Genomic DNA, 23,236 nt, shown 5'->3' with positions numbered 1-23,236 from the left:
TGATCCCTTCCTCAGCCCCCGATTGTAGTACGCAATTACGGGGTCATCCCAAGAGACCGACTCCCACAAGTCATACAGCTCACAGGTTCGACATTGAAAATAGGTCTATGTGTCATACAGCTCATGAGTCATACAGCCCGTACAAGTTCAACACTAGGCAAATAAAGCCCAAGAGTTCGACACTAGGTAAAAACAGCCCACAAGATTGACAGATACAGCACAGGGCTTAATGTGTTGGTGTCGTGGGCCTTGTTTGCTTAGTGTTGAACTCTTGGACTGTACGACTTGTGAGCTGTATAACTCATGGGCTGTATGACTCGTGGGTGTTGGACTTGTGACGTGCACCCCGTAATTACAACCCCCTCATGCTGTTACTACCGAGTCATTACCCAATAAAGTCATCACAACTCCGTAGGCAAAGGATATACAACATAGTATGTGTATATGAAGTACCTGTACTTCATGCATTCTTCTTGATTTCATACCATACAATAAAGAAGCTCTAGTGAAGAGTACAGTATACAGTGACGAGTCGACATGAGTTATGAGGCAATGACAGCAGCTCATCCAGTTGGCATAATCGTACATAATTTCATTGAATATCACTGCTCCATTTGTACAAATAGATTATTCTACTACCAAAGAGATAACACCTGCCAACTTTGGCGAAAACTTGATCAAGCATTTTCAAGGAGATGGAAATGTTAAAATTGGGGTCCAATTCTGGTAATTTTGCATCCCCAGATCTGCCATGAGCAAACTTTGAAACAAAAGTCCCGAATCTCCTCATTATAATATCAACTTAGCTCTCTCACTTCTGGTTCTAGAGAAGACTTTCAAAGATTTCTTAATATGGGGGCTTTGCATCCCCCCCCCCCCCCCCCCCCCTCCGGGCCGAGGGTAAGGTGCCCATTACTGGAACAAACTGAAATATTATCACACTATGGATGTTACCTGCAAAGTTCAGTGAAATCACTCATGGAGTTTTCAAGAAGAATCTGAATACAGTGTATGTAAAAAGTTCACGCATGATGCACAACAAACTACGCACACCAAACGTCCAACGATGAATGAACCGCAATCGCTCACTTGAAGACTTCAGCTCAGGTGAGCTAAAACCCTTGAACATGCCATTCTGCATAATAAATTCTGTAAGAGTAACTACATTTGAGTAAAGTTTGCTGGATAAAAGAGAATTATTACACTGTCAAGATATTGCAATAGGTAAACTAAATGACAAACCATAGGGCAACCATATTAGTATTAAAAAGCAGTATGCATTCGATAACTTTATTCTGTTCACAATCTGCAATCCTGTGATAAATAGACAGGTAACTCACAACTAATGTGGGGACACGTGTGAATGTGGGGGATTAGGAGCTCTGTGATGTGATTTGTAAACAATGCAGGCATATTCCATTACAATGAACATGGATATAACAAATTCATGATGTACAAAGCAACTTACTACAGTGTACTTTGAACCATGGCCTATAATGATATTTTTTTTTTTCTTCATGTCAAACCCAATTTGCTTGACAAATAGCTTTGTAGTAACTAGGTTTGCCTAACAAACTGAGCAGCCAACTTGAACATTTGTCTCCTTCATCAAAACATGAATGATATACACATGTACAAAGTAGTAATATTTGATACGTATCAGAAATGAACATTCACAATGAAACAACAAAAGGACACAAACAACAAAATATCTGTTGAAGTAAAAAAAAAAAAAAAAAACTATATAAAAAAACGTAATTGTCAGATACACACATACATGTATCATGTTTCTTTCACTATGCTCATTCATTTGTTTCGTACACACAAATTTCATGCTTTCTCCAGAGAAACAGCTTCTCCTTTCTGAGTCAGATGAAATGGTCCTTCTCTCAGAATCACAGAAATTGTTATCCATTTGGGGTCACTTTATTTGACAAGGAGGTATCGATAATTACCTGCAAGCCATATGACAGTCACATGCCCAAGACTGCTAATTTAGACATTGTGTCAATGACAAATTAGCTGTGAGATGATCATAACATTCAATATGCAATTTGTCTTGTCACCATGCTTTTGATCTTACTTTCTTGATATTTATTTATGCACAACAATTTTCTAACTTTTCAAATTTCTCTTCTCTAAAAAAATCTTAAAAAGTCATACGTACAATAAAAACAGAGTAACTGAATCACTTGATCCTCATAAAGTTGAAAGCTCCACTATTATCATTTATTAAAGAACAAAAGAGTTTAATTCAAAATCAAGTTCACAGTTGTGGTGATTGATTAAGGTAGGCCCTACAGTTCCCAAATTAGCATGGGTAGATTCAGTATAGCTGTGTACTGTCAATCTGAATTCCATAGATTGGAATCAACATAAAATTTATTCCAGATAAAGGAAAGAAAGTTTTAGAAATATATGCACTTGTAAACACTGGCACGTGTTGAACATTATTACTATTCTTCTTCTTCTTCTTCTTGTTATTGTTATTATTATTATAAAGTGTTATTATTACTATTATTATTGTTATTATTATTATTATTATTATTATTATTATTATTATTATTATTATTATTATTATTATTATTATTATTATTATTATTATTATCATTATTATTATTATTATTATTATTATTATTATTATTATTATTATTATTATAAATATTATTCTTTTATTTCATTTTATTTATGTTTTATTTTTTGCTCTTGGTGTCCTGAAAGTATTGATTAAGACTACACACATCATGCTACTGTGTCATTACATGTGTCTGAAGTAAGCTAAAACAAGAGAAGTTAGTGTATTTCCCTATATGTCTTGTATGTGTACTTTAATCTACATAATATGTACGTGTACCTCATTTACTACACACAGTACAATTAGAATTACCCATTGCCAAAAAATGGAGGTGTACTCCCTGGGTGATTAAACTATAGGCATTAAAAGTATACCTCATATACCTGAATACCAAAGAAGGAAAAAAAAATCAATAGGTGTGGCCAGTAGGTTGTGAACAAGTCAGCAACCTGAATATGGTATGTAAAACCTTTGACCCTATAAAAGATGGCACACTGAGGGCAGCATCAGCAATACCGACAGGAGTCTAGATTTGACCATCATACACCGATACAAAATTTTCTTCTTATCAGTCATGAAACACCACCTGTATGTTGTACACAAGGCACCCACCAAAATATGACCTTTGACCATACACAAGGCAAAATACTGAGAGCAGCACTACCAGAAACAACAGGGTTCTAAATTTCACCATGATGTTGGTCCACATGAGTTTTGAAAAAAAAAAAAAAAAAAAATCAAGAAAAGTGGATGGGAGAGAACACACACAAGAAATATAATATGATGGTGGTCTTTGACACAACTAAAAAAACCAAAAAATAAAAATTAAAAACCAAACACAACAATGGGGGCAGCATAACTAACTAGTGCAAGTCAAGATTTGATTATACTTCTGATCATAACTTGAACAAAATTCCTCCAGAAATGTGGCCAGTAGGCCTACACTGTAGACAAAAAGACTCAAAAAATTGATCATTTGTGTATAACAAGTACCACCAAAAGTGGTACCAAACTGGTGGCTAAATTTGTGAATAATACATACCCATATGGAATTTGAATAAGATCTGTCATGAAATGCAGCCCATTTGAACCTTCAAATGGTGCAACATTAGGGGCAGCATTACCAATATAAGGGGTCTAAGTTTCACCAACATGCACCTCTGATTTAGAAATGTGCATGGTAGAGCGTACAAAAGAAAAATGACATGGTGGCTGCCTTTGAACCTGTTAAAGGGATGGTATAGTATTGATAGAGGTGAGAATTCAGGTTTTGTTTTGCAAGATATTTACAAACCACTCTATGAAATGTTAAAGGGCATACAATTCTAAGCGGACTTGAAAGTTTATTTGATGAAAATTGGTACTGAAATGAATGAGATATCAAAAAACAGGGTAAAACAAAGATATAATAAAAATCATGGCCTGTCACATTATATTACAATCACCTTTTTGGTTATTTCAGCAAATTTCATCAAATAAACTGTGAATTTCTCTAAGAATTACATGTTCTTTCATATTTTCTACGAGGTTTCTTACTGTCTCACAAACAGACACACACACACACACACAAGTTGGAAACTTGCACCCCCATCTAAACCAAAACTGTGCCATCCCTTTAAAGGCGGAACATTGAGGGCAGCATCAGCATAAGTAATAAGGGTTCGGATTTTAATACGCGAAACCACTGTACAAAACTTGGAAAAAAAATTTAACGAAATGTTGGTAGTAGCGAGGGCACACAAGTGGACACTCAGAAATCAACCTTTTCCTATATAAAGATGGAACTAACAAGGGTACTACCATGAAAAGTTCATAGCTAGATTCTTTAATAATAAGCCTCCAGATCAAATTTAAATGAAATCCATCAAGAAATGTAGCCAGTATTGTGCATATAAATGTGATGCGGCAATGATTGAGTAACACTGCTGAATCAAAGAAAACTTCATGTTCATGATGTCAAACTTCTTTTTGTACAATAACATCATGCTGTTGCTTTACAAAGTATATAAACTATCAATGGTATTCAAAACTAGCAACAATTGATGTTTAGCTTTTGCAGAAATGAGTGTCTTCTACTTAGTTTGAACATTGAAAAAACATTTGAAAATTTGAACCTTGTCTGTCCTCACCTAACTTCTGTTCCTTCTTCATCATCTCACTGAGCAATACCTTCATTCTGATAATCAACTGTTATTGATTTCCCTTCAAACTAAAGTACATGGATTGTACTACACGCACAAATAGAGTCAGAGGAACATGGTTTTTTCTTTTTCATTCACTCCTGCATGTCTGCTATGAAGAGAAATGGAGTATGCAATATGTACAACAGGCAAACCTTGTTACACCAAGATACATGTATTCGGGTTTGCAAGAATTTTTCTTGTTACACTGAAATCTCAGTACAGCAGTACCCATTGGTAGCCAGATAAATACTCATTATGTAGGACTAGAGGAAGTTGTGACACATTGACCCCCATTTAGTCTTTACGTGTACAGTGTACAAACAGTGTATGGTCACGAGTGCGATGGAACAAGATTTCGCACGAGGTGAAAGCTAGAGGCGCTCTATTCAACGAGGTGAAGTCGCGTTGAATAGTGCGTCTCATCTTTCACCGAGTGCGAAATCTTGTTCCATTGCACAAGTAAAGACCATACACTATTTGTTTTATACAACACCTCAACATCAAAATATGTGGTCCACACAGATTCTTGAATTTAGCACAGAAATGGCAACCATTTTCTGTGAAAGACGAATGAATAGCTGCACAATCACAGTCACTGTGTACGTATGCACACAAAACCGATCAGCTGAAGTTCTTTCAAAAAATGAGTGACAAAAGGATGCACTTGTAAGCGCGCTTGTTCGTTGAGTGCGCGCAGCAAATGTTTGTATATTGTGACATCAGAGCCGTGCAATGGGACAAAAAATACGAGTCAATTGTGAGCTTAATATGGGAGTCAATGGAAATTGATGATGTCAGCCATGCGCTATCCATTATCCATTTTTGCTCAAACAAAATTGCACGGCTGACAGCCACAGCGTGTGATGGAACTTTTAACTATATATTATAATAATAAAATTGGATAGCTACATTCTTTCTAGGTGTTGCATAAAAAATAATGAGTTTTACCTCTAAAATCCTATTGTACAAATTAAATCTCACGTGTTTCCAAAATTTGCTTACTATATTGAGTGTATTGTACCATAAACAAAAGTTTACAAAATATGTACCCGGAAAAATCTTCTTGCAATAATGAAATCTTGTTGTTTCTAAGCTTGTTATAATGTGGTTTGCCTGCAAATAAACTTGAGGTCCCCTCACAATGGTAATAAAGTCACTTTAATTTACATGAAAACTTACAAATATTGCTCAACACTTGAAAAAAAAAAATCCAATAATATACATAGCAACTTCCACTTACTTTGACTGTTAACTTTCCCTTTCCATCCCGATTCACCATTTCTAATACTTTTGTTCACTATAATCAGTACATGCGTGTTTCTCAACAATTGAATAGCAATCTTCTTATGAGACATGCTTGAAATGAGATGATGTGAAAAGCTTGTAAATATTCAGGAAAATATGACATGCTCTGGTGCGCTTCACATCACAACATAACGAACACTGGCTGTCAGTCAGTATTTCACAGTCTCTTATGATAAAAACTCCTACAAACAAACATTCATTCCTTGTAGACATATATTGCCACATATTTTTGCAGCAACAAAGTACATGAACCAGTAACACGAACACTAAATACATGGACTGCATACTGGAGACAAACTTCCTGGACACAATTTCATTAAACCCAACAACCACTCACTTTCCTGAAACATCCTACTGCAACAACTTGTGGGCAACTAATTCCCTTCAAATAATAGGCTTTCTGGTAAGTGCTTTGGAACAGCAATCAATTGTTCCTTTGAAGGAACTGGGGCCTGGTCCTTGACACAAATATGAAAGAAAACTTGCCATTAGCTATTATCCTGTTGCAAGTGATGAAAACATGTTCAACACAAGCACAAGAGCTTCCCTTCACAGTGCTCTGGATATGCCATGCATCATCTAATATATGACCTTTAACCTTTGGGCTAAATACACATTGATTATTCAAGGTTAATGGGAGTCATTTCAGATAACAGTGTCTGTGATACATTACAGCTTCACTCACAGACACAAGGTCCAAGAACTACCACACTGTGTATGTAGCAGTACTATGGTCTCAAAGCAATCACATTTCCTCTGGAGTACCACTATGAACCACAAGATAGATTCTCCCTTCATTTCTTAGGTATGCCAAGAATGTTTCACCAAGGAAACAGGGAGGAAGCACTATTCCATCTTGCTCATACAGGTAACAAATTCAGACATCCAATGTTTGTAACACAAGAAATTCAACAAACCATCTTGACTGCAGTTTGCCTCTTGAGGTGTGCCAGAGGGAGCTTCAACAAAGACAAATAGTCGTCTCACTGATCGTTACCACTGTTTCATCTTTCAACAACATTTTTGAAGGATTTCCCCTGTGCACAAAACCTTGTCCTTTTGCAACCATGTTATGTACCCTCCACTGGCACACATTTCATCACCGAGATTTCTCAATATCCAACTTCACCATGTATGATGTCCTGTGTTGTCTAGGTGGAAGGGCCCGCTCTGTCACTGGCTTCCAGTTTGCTCTTGGCTATCCTTTCAATATCATCTAAACTTAAATTTGCTAGGTTTGATGAGAATTCCTGCAACACAATAGATATGATACGATAAATGTAGCATCGGCATATCACAATGGTACAGACATGCAGGTATGAACTCGGCTTTTTGGACACAGAATTGAATGCTTTGTTGCACCCCCCCCCCCAAAAAAAAACAAAAAAAAACAAAAAAAAAAACAAAAAAAGATGAAGAAAGTTTTGCCACTGATGATGGCATAAACAGCCAAGTGTAAAACAAAATCATTACAAATCTAGTAAAAAAAAAACAACAACAAAAGCTGAAAGATTATCAGTACAACAGCATACAATATAATGACAAAGCTTGTTTGTTTCATTTTGTTTGTTTAATTTTCATCTGAGAAGATGGCTGGGCAGCCCATATTCAGCTGCAATAGCTGGTCTTCAATGGGGTCCAACTGGATGCAAGGCAGGACCACTTCACTGGGTTAAACACTCTGCTCTTTTCGATGAATAAATGAAGCGGGATCTTTTACATGCATGAGTTGTGACTCTCTCAAACATGAGACCTCCATTTCATGTCCTATCCAAGGAACAAAGTGTTTTGCCTTTTACTAGAAGGGATGGTATGATTACACACAACATTGATCAGTGGGGGCCTGGAAATCAAACTGGGTTCCTCTGGATCATGAGGCAGACGCGCTACTGACTGAGCTAACTACCAACTGAGCTACTCATACACCTGTCTGAAGATGATGTGAACTGAATGTAAATTGTCAGTGAAAAATGAAATATTAGTTTATACAGTAATAATTCTTCATTGTCCATAATACATCACCATTGCATGAGGTAGAGACCGTAAACATTTCTTTACAGTTTAAGTCATACTCACTTGTTTGAATGACTCTATAATATGTTCTGTGTCCATCGTTGTAAAGTGTCTAGCCAGCAATGTCTTCAACTCATCCCAGAGAGCTGTGCTATTGCCTATTCTGCTCACACTGACTTGGCTTGTCTCTGGTTCAGGTCTCCGCACCACAAGATGAATTTTGGTTCCAGGACCAATCTTGTAGAAATCTAAGCTTTGCCCATCTTTACAGAAAAACAAAACACAAATCAAAACAATATCAACCACACTTACATAAATGTTATTCCACTTACATGTGTAGATGTTATTCAGTTCCCTGAGGTAAAGCTTAAACTAATTTTATCAGAATGGCTTCATTTACATCTACTAATGCAATTATCTTTTTCTTTGATTTTAAATCAGCAAACAAGACGGTTCTTTTGTTGTTATAGTGAATTCAAAATAAAGCAATGCTGACCAACATTGCAGATCTTTTCCAATAAATTCTTTCAAAATCAAAGTGAGCTTTGGACCTGCATTTCAATGTTGGTTTTTTTTTTTGTTCTTTTTTTTTCATGCAATCCAGGTAAAAATGATCCTATACATTCCTCTGCAATCTTTGTGTAACTTCTTGAGCATACAGTCAAACCTGTCTATAGCAGCCACCCAAGGGATACAAAAAAGTGGCCGTTATAAACTACTGTAGACTGGTTATCCAACTTTGTGTGCATTGCCTACATGTACATGTATCATCGTATAAGTACTTACATGTACATGTATGTGTGTACGTATGCACACGTGTGTTTCATGCATTGAACAATGCCGGTGTTTATTAAATTGTTGCACAGTAGCATGTGTACAGTCGTGAAGAAAGCTTAACACTCGTGCATTATTATGACTGAATGAGTGATGAATGCAGCGGTGGCGATCACTGAATGTTGCCCATGAATGACTGGAAAGGCTACAAAGCAGAAAAAACATGCTGAATTATCGGCTCGGTTACGGCTCCATAGGGTATGTGGCCGCTATAGACAAGTTAAAATCTACTGTGGGAAACAAAATTTGTGGCCGCTGGCCACGCTAGACAGGTGGCTACTATACACAGGGTCTTTAACTGGGCTTTTCTCTACGGGGGATTTGTCAGTGGTCGCTATAGACAGGTGGCCGCTAAGACAGGTTTGACTGTACATGCAAAAGCTGATATTACCTTTGTGATACAGAGTGTCTGCATATCATCGTCTGAGAACCAGAAGGGTGTTTTCCCAGGTTTGGGGGTGTTGAATTATTGTTATCGCGTTGTAGAGCTCGATCTCCTCTACATTATGGTATTCTTATTTTCAGTAAAATGTTCAAAATTAAAACCACAAGAACAATGCTCATAAATCTACCCACTTTTGATCTAAATAAAGTTTTTATGTCTTAAAAATGTATTGTTTTGTTTTTATTTACGCTAAAAATCTTAGAACGCGATAGCGTCCTTCTGGCTCTCAGCTGATATATGCTTTTGAACCCCAAATGTCCCAGTTCTGTTATGAAAGCATATAGCTACTTGAATCTTTGCAATCAGTCTACATTAGCAGTAATTTTGAAAGCAGGGTAAAGCATATTAATCAACTTTTTATTGCCAGTGATAATGTCACATGTACATCACTAGAGAGAGTAAGCATAAAATTACAAATGTGTGAAAGTAGCCGTCTATTCCAAAATTTGTAGACTAGTCAAATAGGAAAGTGTCATTTTGTATATGGACAGAACTAATTTTGTTGTATTGTTTAACACTTATTTGAACACATGTTCAATTTCAACAATCCAGTCAGTTGAAAAAATAAAAACGATGATAGACCTGCTAAAGTTTTCCCTCGGAAGACTAGTCTTTGAAGATGTACTGGAACATCCAATTCTCGAGCAACCATGCGCTTCACAGCTACTATAGATTCTGCATCTGTCACCTGGAATAACACACAGCACATGTGAAGACTGTTAAGATTTCTTGCACAGTTTGCAAGAACTTCATAATTTATGTTGACAGAGCTGTATACAGAGTGTAACAACTGGTTTGCCTGCTGAGAACAAAGAGTGTGCAAAGAAAAAACCAAAACAAAGCAAAACAAAAATCATTCAAACAAAGTGCAGTCCAAAGACTTTTGATCATGCAGATCCATTTTGGCACCCTTCTTTGCTTAAAGGAAACCAAAGCCCAAAGAGAAATGTGGATTGAGTGAAAGCAGCAAGATTAGTAGAACACATCAGTGAAAGCTTGAGGAAAATCGGACAGTTGATGCAAAAGTTATGAATTTTTAAAGTTTTGGTGTTGGAACTGCTGGATGAGAAAACTACTTGAGGTTATGGGGTCATGTGTGGAGAACAATATAAAGAAAATATAAAGGGAATTCCTCAAAAATTCACTTTTCTAGCATAATGGATGAGCACTTGACTAACCGCTTTCAGAAAGCAGGGGGAATACTAGTTACCCTTAACATATGTTAGTATGAAGTTGATGGAATGTGTAATTTTCATGAAAAATGAATTTTTGCATTCGTAACTTTTGCATCGATTGTCCGATTTTCCTCAAACTTTCACTTTTCTAGCATAATGAAAGAGCACTTGACTAACCGCTTTCAGAAAGCAGAGGGAATATAATTGCTACCCTTAACATATGTTAGCATGAAGTTGATGGAATGTGTGATTTTCATGAAAAATGAATTTTTGCATTTGTAACTTTTGCCTTGATTGTCCGATTTTCCTCAAACTTTCACTGATGTGTTCTACTAATGTTGCTGCTTTCACTCAATCCACATTTCTCTTTGGGTTTGGTTTCCTTCAACTGTGCACCACATATTCTTTCTTGGGTATGTAAGCGGCCCTGAAAAGGGCCTACCCACTCCCAACCCTCTCCGCAAGCATGTTCTTGTCATTTTCAAGAGAACAGCATGTAACACGTCTAGAGTGGGTAGAGGTAGGCCCTTTTCAGGGCCACATACATACCCAAGAAAGACTACATGATTTCACTCAATTCATCAAAATCAGTGCGAACATGGTGTAAAATTGAAATTTTGGGCACTGCTTCAAGGCCAGCAAGAGTAAGACGACTCCACTAGAATGAACTTTAACCCCTTGCATATTAGCCTCGGGTACAAATGTATTGTTGCAAAAGAGGGAAAGATGCAAAAATAATTGTGCAGTCCGACAGGCATGTGAAATAGACCGACTCACAAGTGTATTAATTTTTTTTCATGCCCTACTCATTGCTACAATGGGCAAGCCTGCAGCAAGCTTTCAGGCTGTTGGGAGCAAACTTTGCTACAAGGGCATGACAATACTGAATATGTACAATAGTGGTCTATTGGTATTTGATCATCAAAAGCATTATGCACTGTACAATGCCTTGCACAACTGGAGAAGCAAAATTGATATTTTCTATACATGTACATGTATCTCTGTATTTTCTATGATGTACCGGTAGGTGAGTGCTTATCTCCAGCTTTGATTTTTGTTTCTTGTTATACTCACAGCATGGATGATCAACATAACTCGTATGATAAAGAGCATTAGCGTACATTAATACATACCTCAATTTGACACTCCTTAGCTGGAGCCTGAAGTATTTTGACGATTAGTATCATGATGAAAGAAAATTTCTTTCACCTTTCTCTTGCAAAGCAAAATACCAAAAGCACGTAACACAGGATATTAGACCAGTTCTCTGCTCATGAAAAAGTGCAGGAGGCAGTAAATCTTGTTCCTCCAGCTAAAAATGAGTTCCAATATTTAGGAAACCAGATTAGATTCTCATATTCTGTTCAGCCTGTTCAAGTGTAGATGCACGACACACCACTAGGTCCTCTCATTACAACAAGACTGTTTTGACTTGATCAATCCATGTGTTGAAGTCATAAGACACATGACACAGGTCTGCCACTACAGCTCGTTGAATCTGAAAGAAGCAAATAAATTAAACAAAGGAAGAGACAGAAATTATTACAATTTCAACACCAACACTGATGATGAAGAATCTTAAATTCTTTTACAATCTTTGATTTGAATTTGATGTCTAGAATCTACAGTCTCTACCAAATTAGTAATAGAAAGAAACCATCATTGTTTGTAGAGTTAGGAAATTATCGATGTACAATGTAGTTGTATTGTAGTGTTAAGAGTAGCCCGACCAGATATCATGCTATGCATGGTATCTGACAAGGACCCATACATTTTTTTTAGACATCCCATGTAACAGTTACATGTACAAAACATCCAAAATTTCTACTTTCTGCCTTCAATTTCATGGTTTACTCACATGAAATTCATTGCTAGGACTTAAATTTGGCATTACAATCCATAATGAGCCAGCAGGATGCTACTTAACTTTATTTTACCACTTGGCCGGTCGGGCAAGCAGATTTTCAAATTTGCTGCAAGACACTTGATCGAACATTAATTTCACTTGCCCAAAAAGAAAGTCCATAATATAAGGAAATACTATAGTAAATCATGTGTAAGTCAAGGGTTTAATAAAACACAATAATTGGAATAAACAGCACACATTGATTTGCACGCTTAGACATAATGGAGTAACAAACTTGGTCTGATCAAGTGTTGCCGTTTCATTGCACTGGGGCTTCTTCACGTAAGTGTTGGAAAGTTGCTGAAATGAAAAAATCCATATATGCAAAGTGCATTGCATCACTAAACAGCCATTACAATGTATCTTTTGGCTTCTGTATAGATGACTTTGTGGGTTTGTTGGGAGAATAAGTGAAAAAAAAAAGGTGGCTTCAAAACTTTCTACTTGCCCAATTTGGGCAAGCATTTGTTCTCATTGTTAAAAAAACACTGGCCCGAATTTGATTTTCACTTGCCCCGGGCAATTGGGCAAGTGCTTGTGTAGCACCTTTCAGCCATTAGGCAATATTCACAGGGTGAAATATGTATTTCTGACTGCAAAACCTGTCCATTGCTCCACTAATTAAGAATAAGATAGACCAATAAATATGATGCCTCTTGTTCGGTGGCCTCTTGTTAACTGTACCATCACAATGTGGTTAGCCCCTCACAACAGACAGATATCTTCCATTCACTCTGCTGTGCAGACTTACTTGCAGCACAATGGCAAGTAGGAAATGGGGCAGAATTTCCATTTTTCCATAACATTTTGTATAAAGAGATCACACAAATTGGCATAGGTTCATTTATGTAAATTATATACATTATATCTACTCAAGGAATGAGTCAAGCTCGCCCATTTCAAGATTTAATCATCTTATACACCATTTGGGTGCTTCACTGAGTTATACGGCCTTTGAACTCACCGTAGCCACATTCACACTGCTGAACTCATGTGTGCACAAATAGTAGATCGCACAGTCCGCCCGAGTGAATGGAAGATATCTGTCTGTTGTGCTTGTGAGGAGCCGACCATATTACAACCATACATTTCACAAAAGGCCACTGAACAACCATACACTTAATAAAAAGGCCACGGAACAAGAGGCAGATTTATTGGTCTAAAGTGACTGCAGCTCAAACAACACTTTCCAATTTTATGTCATACAAGATTAGATGTGTCTCAACACGAACATTGCAAGGTAATCCCGTAAACTTACCAGTAGACCTACCCCCAGCAGATGCCCAGGCCCACCATATAATGAGAAATACCCTGGTATATACATATATGTTATCACCGGACCGCATGGTATTTCCGGATGTGTGCGCACATCTCTGCGTAATAATGGCATTTCAAAATGTATGCTGAAATCGCCATAAATGTGACACAAAAATGTAGAAACATGAAGAAATTTTTATTTCATCCCAGATTTAGAAGATGTGGATTCTTCACAAGAGTTTATTGCATAAATTGTTTGAAATGTTTGTTAAATTTACTGTTTCAATTGTTAAACCTTTTTATTATATACGTTTTACCATATAAAAAGCAAAAATGCCAAGGTTCGACCTCCCCTTGCCTAAATGCAACCGCACACAAACACACAGGTTTTACTAACTACAGTGAAACCCCGTTATAACGAGGTCCGTGGGACCGGCGATATTACCTCGTTATATCCGGTACCTCGTTATAACCGTACGCATCAAAAACAAAGAAAAACATAAGCATGACGTCATATACCCATCAATGAAACTTAAGAACATATCCTTTGCGTTGTTATTACACAATTATTGAGCGTTATTATTGACAGAATAAAGGGAAATTATTTGTGAATTAGACGAAGAAATAGGGGCTGAAATGATAAGTTAATTCTTTATTTTAATTCTTGTTTTGTTAAGCTTTTTCTAATAAACACCAGCGCAAATATATAGAGTAACATACAGGCCTTGTTTACCGTAACTTGCTAGGTATTTTTACGCTGTTGGTGCCCAGCGGGAATGCGATGTTTTCATGAATCATTTCGGCTGCAGTGGCGTAACTACGGGGGGGCATGGGGGGGCACGTGCCCCCCCCCCCCCCAATCCGCCGGTAAAAAAAAAAAAGAAAAAGAAAAAAGAAAAGAAAAAAAACCCTACCAAAATGGTAATTCAAGGGTTAGTAAACTACTTTTGAAATCGACATGAAAGGATGATCAAGAAAAAAGATATTTTTCTAAGATTTCTTTTAACCATATAATTAAAGAGGTATTATAGTGAAACATTGTTCAAAAAGCCCGGAGACGACAAAAGATTGTGATTCAGTGTGATTCCTGGTTGGCATTTTGAATACAAGCAGGATGTGCGCAGTGTGCTCAGAACATCGGAATGGCAAAAAGAGTCGCTGCAATGTTGCGCAATGTGATGTTTGATAGGTTGTACACATTTGCTATCAAAGCTTGATCATTGATTTTGCAGTGTTGCTTTACATACTAGTCTATATTAAAATGCCTTGCATTGCCAATAATAAGACTTGACCTTAGCTATTTCCTAACTTTTCCATCTATAAGAAACACACACACTCACAAACACAAACAAATTAGGGGATGCTCTATATAAAATGCAGATTTTGGACATCCTTCTCCCGCTTGGTCACTTCGACGCCCCCTCGCTGGTCATGCCTCCCCCAATCATGAACATAAACCGACACCCTTGACTACCAGTGGCGGATCCAGGGGGCGCAAAAGCACCGGGCGCCCCCTCCCTCCAAAGCGAAAAAATATATATGTAGCTACAAACGACAGTTTTTGGACTGTATAAAATGTCAAAATTTTCAAGCTCGCTCGCTTCGCTCCCTCGCATTTAATCGTTATGCAATTCTCCTGATGTTGCTGTCAGTAATTGCCAGCAGTTGTGCCCGGTGCGCCCAGGCCCTCTCCTTAATATCCAAAGCGAAAAAATATAGCTAAAAACGGCAGTTTGGGGACTGTAAAATGTCAAAATTTTCAAGCTCGCTCGCTTCGCTCGCTCGTATTGAATCGCTATGCAATTCTCCTGATGTTGCTGTCAGTAATTGCCAGCAGTTGCGCCCGGTGCGCCCCCTCCCCTTAACTTCCAAAGCGAAAAAATATAGCTACAAACGGCAGTTTTGGGACTGTAAAATGTCAAAATTTTCAAGCTCGCTCGCATTTAATCGTTATGCAATTTTCCTGGTGTTGCTGTCAGTAATTGCCAACAGTTGCGCACGGTGTGCCCCCTCTCCTTAATTTCCAAAGCGAAAAAATATAGCTACAAACGGCAGTTTTGGGACTGTAAAATGTCAAAATTTTCAAGCTCGCTCGCTCCGCTCGCTCGCATTTAATCGTTATGCAGTTCTCCTGATGTTGCTGTCAGTAATTGCCAGCAGTTGCGCCCGATGCGCCCCCTCCCCTTAATTTCCAAAGCGAAAAAATATACCTAAAAACGGCAGTTTTGGGAACATAAAATGTCAAAATTTTCAAGCTCGCTCGCTTCGCTCGCTCGCATTTAACCGTTATATGCCATTCTCCTGATATTACTGCCAGTAATTGCCAGCAGTTGCACCCGGTGCGCCCCCCCCCCCCCCTGAATTTCCAAAGCGAAAAAATATAGCTACAAACGGCAGTTTGGGGACTGTAAAATGTCAAAATTTTCAAGCTCGCTCGCTTCGCTCGCTCGCATTTAATCGTTATGCCATTCTCGTGATGTTACTGCCAGCAACTGCCAGCAGTTGCGCCCGGTGCAACCCCCTTAATTTCCAAAGCAAATATATATATATATATATATATTTGTATAATACATACATATAGCTACAAACGGCAGTTTGGCGACTGTAAAATGTCAAAAATTTCAAGCTCGCTCGCTCCGCTCGCTCGCATTTAATTGTTACGTTATGCAATTCTGATGTTGCTGCCATGAGGTGCCCCCCCCCAAAGTCTTGACCCACGGTACGCCACTGTTCGGCTGTAATCTTGTACAATGTACGATCGTTGCGCCCAAATGGATAAAAAATGCGTTCTTGTTTTTCTTCCGAAAATCTCTTCGCGTTTTGTACGACCGTTCTTGAAAAATATGCGACAGGATTGAATGTGGAAGGTTGTCATCCTTTTTACGCAGTTCTGTACCTGGTAGACCATTCCGAAAGAAAGAAAAAAATCACCATTGTGAAATGCAGTGTTACAATTGTGATAATGAACAAACCCAGATCTATTCAAACTAATAAATGCGTTTGTTTCTTTTTCTGATTTAGGTTAACATGCGTCATACAACTTTTTTTACGCTACTGTCACCTGGCGAGATCGCTATGATTTCAAAGTAACATACGTGCGTTGTTTACCGCTAACTTGCGAGGTATTTTACGCTGTTGGTGCCCAGCGGGAATTCGATAATTTCATGAATCATTTGGCTGTAATTTTATACAATGTATGATCGTTGCGCTCGAAGGGATTAAAAATGCGTTCTTTATTTTCTTCCGAAAATCTCTTTGCGTTTTGTACATCCGTTCTTGAACTGTTGAATGCGTTTGTTTCTTTTTCCGAGCACAGATTAAGTAGGTTATTATGCGTTATTCAACTATTTTTACGCTACTGTCACCCGGCGAGATCGCGATGATTTCATTAATTATTTCGGCTTTAATCATAGACACTCATTTTTAAATTATCATTCGTTAAATGATAATGAACAAATCCAGATCTATTCAAACTAATACATGCGTTTGTTTCTTTTTTCTGAACACCGATTAAGTAGCTTAACATGCGTTATTCAACTATTTGTACTCTACTGTCACCCGGCGGGATCGCGATGATTTCACTAATTATTTCTGCTTTGATCACACACTCATATTTAAATTATCATTTGCTAAATGATAATGAACAAATCCAGATCTATTCAAACCAATAAATGCGTTTGTTTCTTTTTCTGAACACCGATTAAGTAGGTTAACATGCGTTACTCAACTATTTTAACGCTACTGTCACCCGGCGGGATCGGGGCGATGATTTTATAATTTCGGCATTAATCATCCAAACTCATATTTGCTCAAAACCAGCAAAAGAACGAAGTCGGAACTAAAATTGGAAAGGATATAATGATGAGTTGCACACGCATTCCAGTTGTCCATTTTTGAATGCGTTATCTATTTTTTTTTTTCTCGTTGCGCTGTGGTCTGACCTCATATCACGCACTCGTTTCTCGCGAAAAAGAAAATCGAATGATTATGTTTAATAATTCAGTAGGAACATCGGAAGGTATTCCTGTGTCTTATCGCGTGATTAAGAAGAAAACATGGAAGGAACGGTTCTCTGCAAAACGGGAAAAGACGTGGATAGCGTGAATTCGGTTTTCAATGTTTCATTTGTCACGTGTTTGAAAGCGGCAATTTGGTCAAGAAATGGAACCTCGTTATATCCAAAAAATGCTTATGTTTTTCTTTATCATGATTTACCGAAATTGTCCTCATTATAACCGGAATCTCGTTATAACCGAGCTCGTTATAACCCATTCGTTCTGCCATAGGTTTACACGCAAAGGAAAACGGGACCGACGCGATCACCTCGTTATAAGCGGTTCCTCGTTATAACCGAACTCGTTATAACGGGGTTTCACTGTATACACAGCCCAGTCGCTGTACGTACACAGCTTACTTACAGCGTCTGGTCGGGCTAAGGTTTTACATGCAGGAGGTGGTTGGATTTTGGACGGCGTTTTAATATGGTCAAATCGTGGGCAGCTTGCTTTACAACACGAAATTTGAGCCTCATTTGCGCATTTGCCAATTAGTTTTGTGTCGTCTGCTCAGCCTCAGTACAAATGAGTACGATGAATCGCGAGTATGATTCACTGTGAATTGTGATTTCTGGTGCAAGGACAAGATGTGAAAGACGTCAATAATGCCATAACAAAAATCATGTCCGTATTTCATTAATGCGGTTTTAGTTTATTCCACGCTGACACTAACTACACAGCCCAGTCGCTGTATACGGTAAATAGCACAGCGTCTGGTCGGGCTATGCCGACACCTTTTCGTAGCAGGGCCAGGGCCCCAGCCCAGGGCAGGGGATATTTGAAGGGCCAATTGAAGTCTATTTTCCAAAATGAACATGGTGGATGATATTTTCAGGACTTTGTGAATAACTAAGTCTATTGTTATTTTTGCCAAAAACTTCATCCTCGGAATTCAGAGCCACAAAAAAATGAGCGTCCGGTGATACAATCCACTCTCGAGCTCTCATCTTGAATCATACACTGCACTCATCAGCTCACGACACTGGCCTGGTACGCGCCACACACACGCACACACAAAATCCCACATTTGGGACTAAGGTGAAATTATAACATTTTTCTTTACTCGACATGCTTTTCACTGCGAAGAATTCCCGCTGTGCTTTGTTAACACATACTTACAGAATAGTAGAGTAATCAACGATATCGTGTCGTATCACTTTAAGATGCACTCTGATAGACTCTGTGAAAAAAAAAAGTCATTACTTTAGTCTGCCCGTTGCGGTGGTCTCACTTCCTACACTTGCATCAATATCAAACAATACCCAGTGGCAGTACATGCAGTCGCCGCTCGCCATCGCGCGGATACGGCGGAGCATAAACGTTAAACGCGTTACGTATACTACGCTACGCACAAAACCCGCACCCAAAGTTCGGTGCTAGTGCTAGTGCTAGTGCTATCTCAGCACTAGCACCGCGATAAAAACGAACTTGAAATCACGTCGGTGTTGGGATTTGACCTCAAAATTATGACGTATTTCCGGTAGTTGGTGCTGGGCTCGGTGTTGAATGTCGTCTGCTGAACCGAGCTCCGCCGTTTGTGTGAGCGATTTACGTGCTTTTTTCCCATTGACTAACACTAGCCCCTAGGGATTATCATTTTCTTCATTTCAAGTTCAGTGCTGGTGTTAGCGTTGCCGTGCGAGACCCGTATTCACTTCCATAATAGATACACGTTTCACGTGCAAAGTCTATGCTAATGCAGTGGTTGCCCACGTAACGTACACGAACACTCCAGACATTGCTATATAAATCTGAGCCTGGGAGCAAAATTAAGATAGTTGTATTTTGGGGAATGGATGAGATTCGTGGCATTTTAATCCGTCTTCCTTGCTATAAAGTTATTATGTCTTAAACTAAGCAGTTTTGGCTACATCTTTGGCTACATCTTGGCTACATCGCGGTGCTGTGATTCTAACACCTAGCGCTGGTGATCGATAATTTTGATCGGTATCGCCTCGTTAATCTGACCGTCGCGTCGAGCTCGATTTAACGCTATTATTTGGCGGCTAGCACTAGCACTAGCACTAGCACCGAACTTGAAATCAATTGTATCTGTGCTCGCACCCTATGATCGCGCGTACCCGTGTGTGTGTGTTCCGTAAGCCTGTTGCCAACTTGAAGGGGGAACTTGAAAGGGTAAACATTATTCGGGTTTGGGGCTTCTTCACTCTTTGAATTGGGCCCTTCCCCTGACCCTAACCCTGTTTAACCCTGAACCAAACCCTAACCCAAGTCTTTACTCTAAACCTCATCACTAATCAGTAAATAACCGGGGGGGGGGGGGGGGGGGTGGGGGGTGGGGTGGGGGGGGGGGGGGGTAATTGCCCTCGAATGCCCTCGCTAAAAAATGATACCACAGTATTTTGGATCAAAATTTTATCCTCTAGTGACTGGTTTGAGGAGCTTCCTGTGATTGTACTGTAGGTATTTTTAGCTATCGTAACAGGGCAATACCCCCCCGGCAATTACTAGTACCCTCCGTCTGAATACTGGTTAGTGATAAGGTTAGAGTAGGGTTAGAATTTCAAATTCTAACCCAATAACCTCCTCTCTAAAAAAAAAAATCGAGTGAAAATATTCACTCCTTCAAGAGTGAATACAAAAAAGAGTGAATTTAGAGTGAAAGTGGAGTGAATTTTGAGTGAAAATGTTCGTTTTCACTCGTTTTGGAGTGACGTCAGGGATCACTCCTAAATCTTCGAGTGATCCTTGAGGTCACTCCAAAACGAGTGAAAATGAACATTTTCACTCAAAATTCACTCCAATTTCATTCTAAATTCACTCTTTTTTGTATTCACTCCTTTAAGAGTGAATATTTTCACTCGATTTTTTAGAGAGATATTTGGGTTATAGGGTTATAATAGGATTAGGTTCAGGATTACGATTAGGGTTAAGGAAAGGGCCCTGGGTAATAATATTACCCATAGGGGGTAATTGCCCTAGACCCTTCAGCTACATGTATAGAGGGTCTATGTCAGATCGTTTTGCATATTTAGGCCTACTAGTAACACATCTATGACGTATTTGCAAAATGACGTCACTTTCATGACGACATTTTGCAAATACACGTACTGCAAGTAGTATGCTATTATTTTGCAAAATGATGTCACAAAGCAATTGTGACATCTCAAAAGCAATTCTGACATCGCGCACTGCTTCGTAGCGTCACTTTGTGAAATGTAATAATGTCTAACAAAACAATAATTGATGGCGAACTATCCAGTTCCCCGCCCTCCCCCTCTCCCCCCCCCCCCAAAAAAAAAAGAAAAAAAAAATGAAATGAAGATTCATTGCGGTAGGCCTATCATATTAATGTTGACAAGACTGTTAATTTCATAATGAATATATTCCTACGATAATTAATTACTCATTTGACACAACATGTCGGCCCAAATCTTGCCATGTTTGTTTTAACTTGGAAATGAAAACCAAACTTTGATATATTTTCAAGACAATAACCACACATGCAGACGTTAATGGTGATAATTTTAAGGTCTGAAATGTTTCAGTTTGTTCTAAAGGGCCTACCTCTGAACACGCGACATGTATATTCGGGTTTATCTGGGTAATGATAGTCACATACATTAAATTTTTATTGGAAAGGGGAAGGGGGTTAAATTTCCCCACAATATTCAAAGAAAGCATTGCTGTGGGATAGAAGAAGATGAAAATGAATAGCGTGAACCCTTAATCCTCTCTATGCCAATGAGCCAAATAAGCACAAATTTCACACACAAACCAATGGATAGGAAGTAAACGTGGCACTCAAAGTGTTTTAATAAGGCTTTCGAAGAAAAAAAGAGACCAAATCTGAATGAGAGAAAGACTTGGACTTGCTCTATTGATTTATATATCCACGAGAAAATTGATCATCTCCTGTAAAGCTGGTCTAGGAATTCATTATTCCTATATCAACATGTTTCTTAAGCTATTTCTTCATTTCGTTTTGGAAACACATGGGCATTAAGCAACTCATAAGAGATGACTAATACGATTTTTAATCACAGTTTTAAAATATGGTAATTAGCCGAACTTAAGATTCGTATAACTCTGTTGGGATGGATTCTTAGATATTCATAAAATATCATCTCAATTCATTTTATAACTTACAAAATATTATATCATAAACAAAGCTTGATCAATAAAGTTGCTTCGAAACAATGAAAATACCACCACACACACACACACACACACACACACACAAAGAGAGAAAATGAATGTAAACATAATTTGAAACCTTCCATCTGTGGACAGCAATACAAATGAAAACAAAAACAAAAACAAAACATGAAATGATACAAACATAATAACTGATGGTATATCAAGAGCCCTGAATAAGAGGAAACGAAACGTTCAGACGGTCTGATCTTTTAAACTATATACATGGCTATGCAGTGGCTATGGGAAGCAAAGCTGCAGTGGAGTAAATATCAATGCGAGCAGAGACCCATTGGTTTTCATGCATCATTAAGCCTTTAATAATGCAAGGATTGCAGTGCCTATCAATCCAAAGCGTGCAGATTCGGGAAGGGGATGTTGATGCAGACAAACAAGAAGAAGAAGAAGAAGAAGAAAGAAAGAAAGAAAGAAAGAAAGAAAGAAAGAAAGAAAGAAAGAAGGAAAGAAAGAAAAGGTCAGGCGGTGGGAGGGGAGGGGTGGTCTTGCCTCTCTCCGTCCCATCCCTCGAACCTCTTCAACTTTGGCTAAATCATTAATGCAATATAAAATACACTGAAGTCAAGAGCTGACAACTGCACATTAGCCCTGCAGATGGACTGAAGCAGAAGACCTCGTAATTTTGTGCTCATCATGATTCGATGAGCCATGAAAATTGATGTTCATGTCAACGTTTTTATCATAAATAACACGTATCAACTTCTCAACGACAGTCACTGAATATTTGATCAACTGAAACTATAGAGACAAAGATGATTACTATTCATCACTTTTATTATACTCCCATTATAAACAAATATACCCTATGAATTTTTTAACAAAATGAGAGCTGGCGTTAGAATTTCAACAGACCTATACAGGCTATACTTAATTACAACTTGTTTAGACGGTATTTCTATAGAAATGGTCGAATTCACTGTGACGATGCACTGTCGACGGGATATAAATTCGTCATTGTTTGGACTCGCTTGATGGACTGCCATCACATTAATATAGGCATACATAGTCGAAAACAAGATGGCAAGATGACTTTAACTGTCATCAAAATTAATGTGATCTAAATCTGCAATACGAAAACATGTATAGGCATCAATTTGCAAATAATTTGTATAGGGACAAGTGTAATGTCATGAACGAACCATAATCAAATGGAACATAATCACGTGTCAACGTTTTTATGTTTCTTACATGCTTTTTGAAAAATGTATTATCTCAACACTTGTTATATACTTTTGTTCTTTTTTAGGTGCTATAAATCATGTGGACATGTGAAACAGGTATAGCCATAACACTAATGAAAGTAAGATATTAT

At 38.2% G+C, this 23,236-nt stretch overlaps 2 protein-coding genes across 2 annotated transcripts in view; both read right to left on the bottom strand.

Annotated features, from left to right (window-relative positions):
• Positions 1-23,236, bottom strand: part of LOC140246225 (mitochondrial 10-formyltetrahydrofolate dehydrogenase-like) — a 647,794-nt gene that overhangs the window by 385,870 nt on the left and 238,688 nt on the right. The gene's annotated exons all lie outside the window — the stretch shown is intronic.
• LOC140240680 (ubiquitin-like protein 4A) lies at positions 4,106-18,881 on the bottom strand. Its single transcript, XM_072320437.1, has 5 exons — positions 18,868-18,881; positions 11,664-12,028; positions 9,938-10,043; positions 8,140-8,339; positions 4,106-7,313 (listed from the first exon to the last, which is right to left on the bottom strand). The coding sequence occupies exons 2-5, from the start codon at positions 11,715-11,717 to the stop codon at positions 7,215-7,217; spliced, it is 459 nt and encodes a 152-aa protein (XP_072176538.1). The 5' UTR covers positions 11,718-12,028; positions 18,868-18,881; the 3' UTR covers positions 4,106-7,214.

This window comes from Diadema setosum, chromosome 2, assembly GCF_964275005.1.
Source record: "Diadema setosum chromosome 2, eeDiaSeto1, whole genome shotgun sequence".
In the NCBI taxonomy this organism is placed as follows: domain Eukaryota; kingdom Metazoa; phylum Echinodermata; class Echinoidea; order Diadematoida; family Diadematidae; genus Diadema; species Diadema setosum.
Note: the sequence above shows the minus strand (reverse complement) of the source record. Positions and strands in the feature narration are given on the sequence as shown.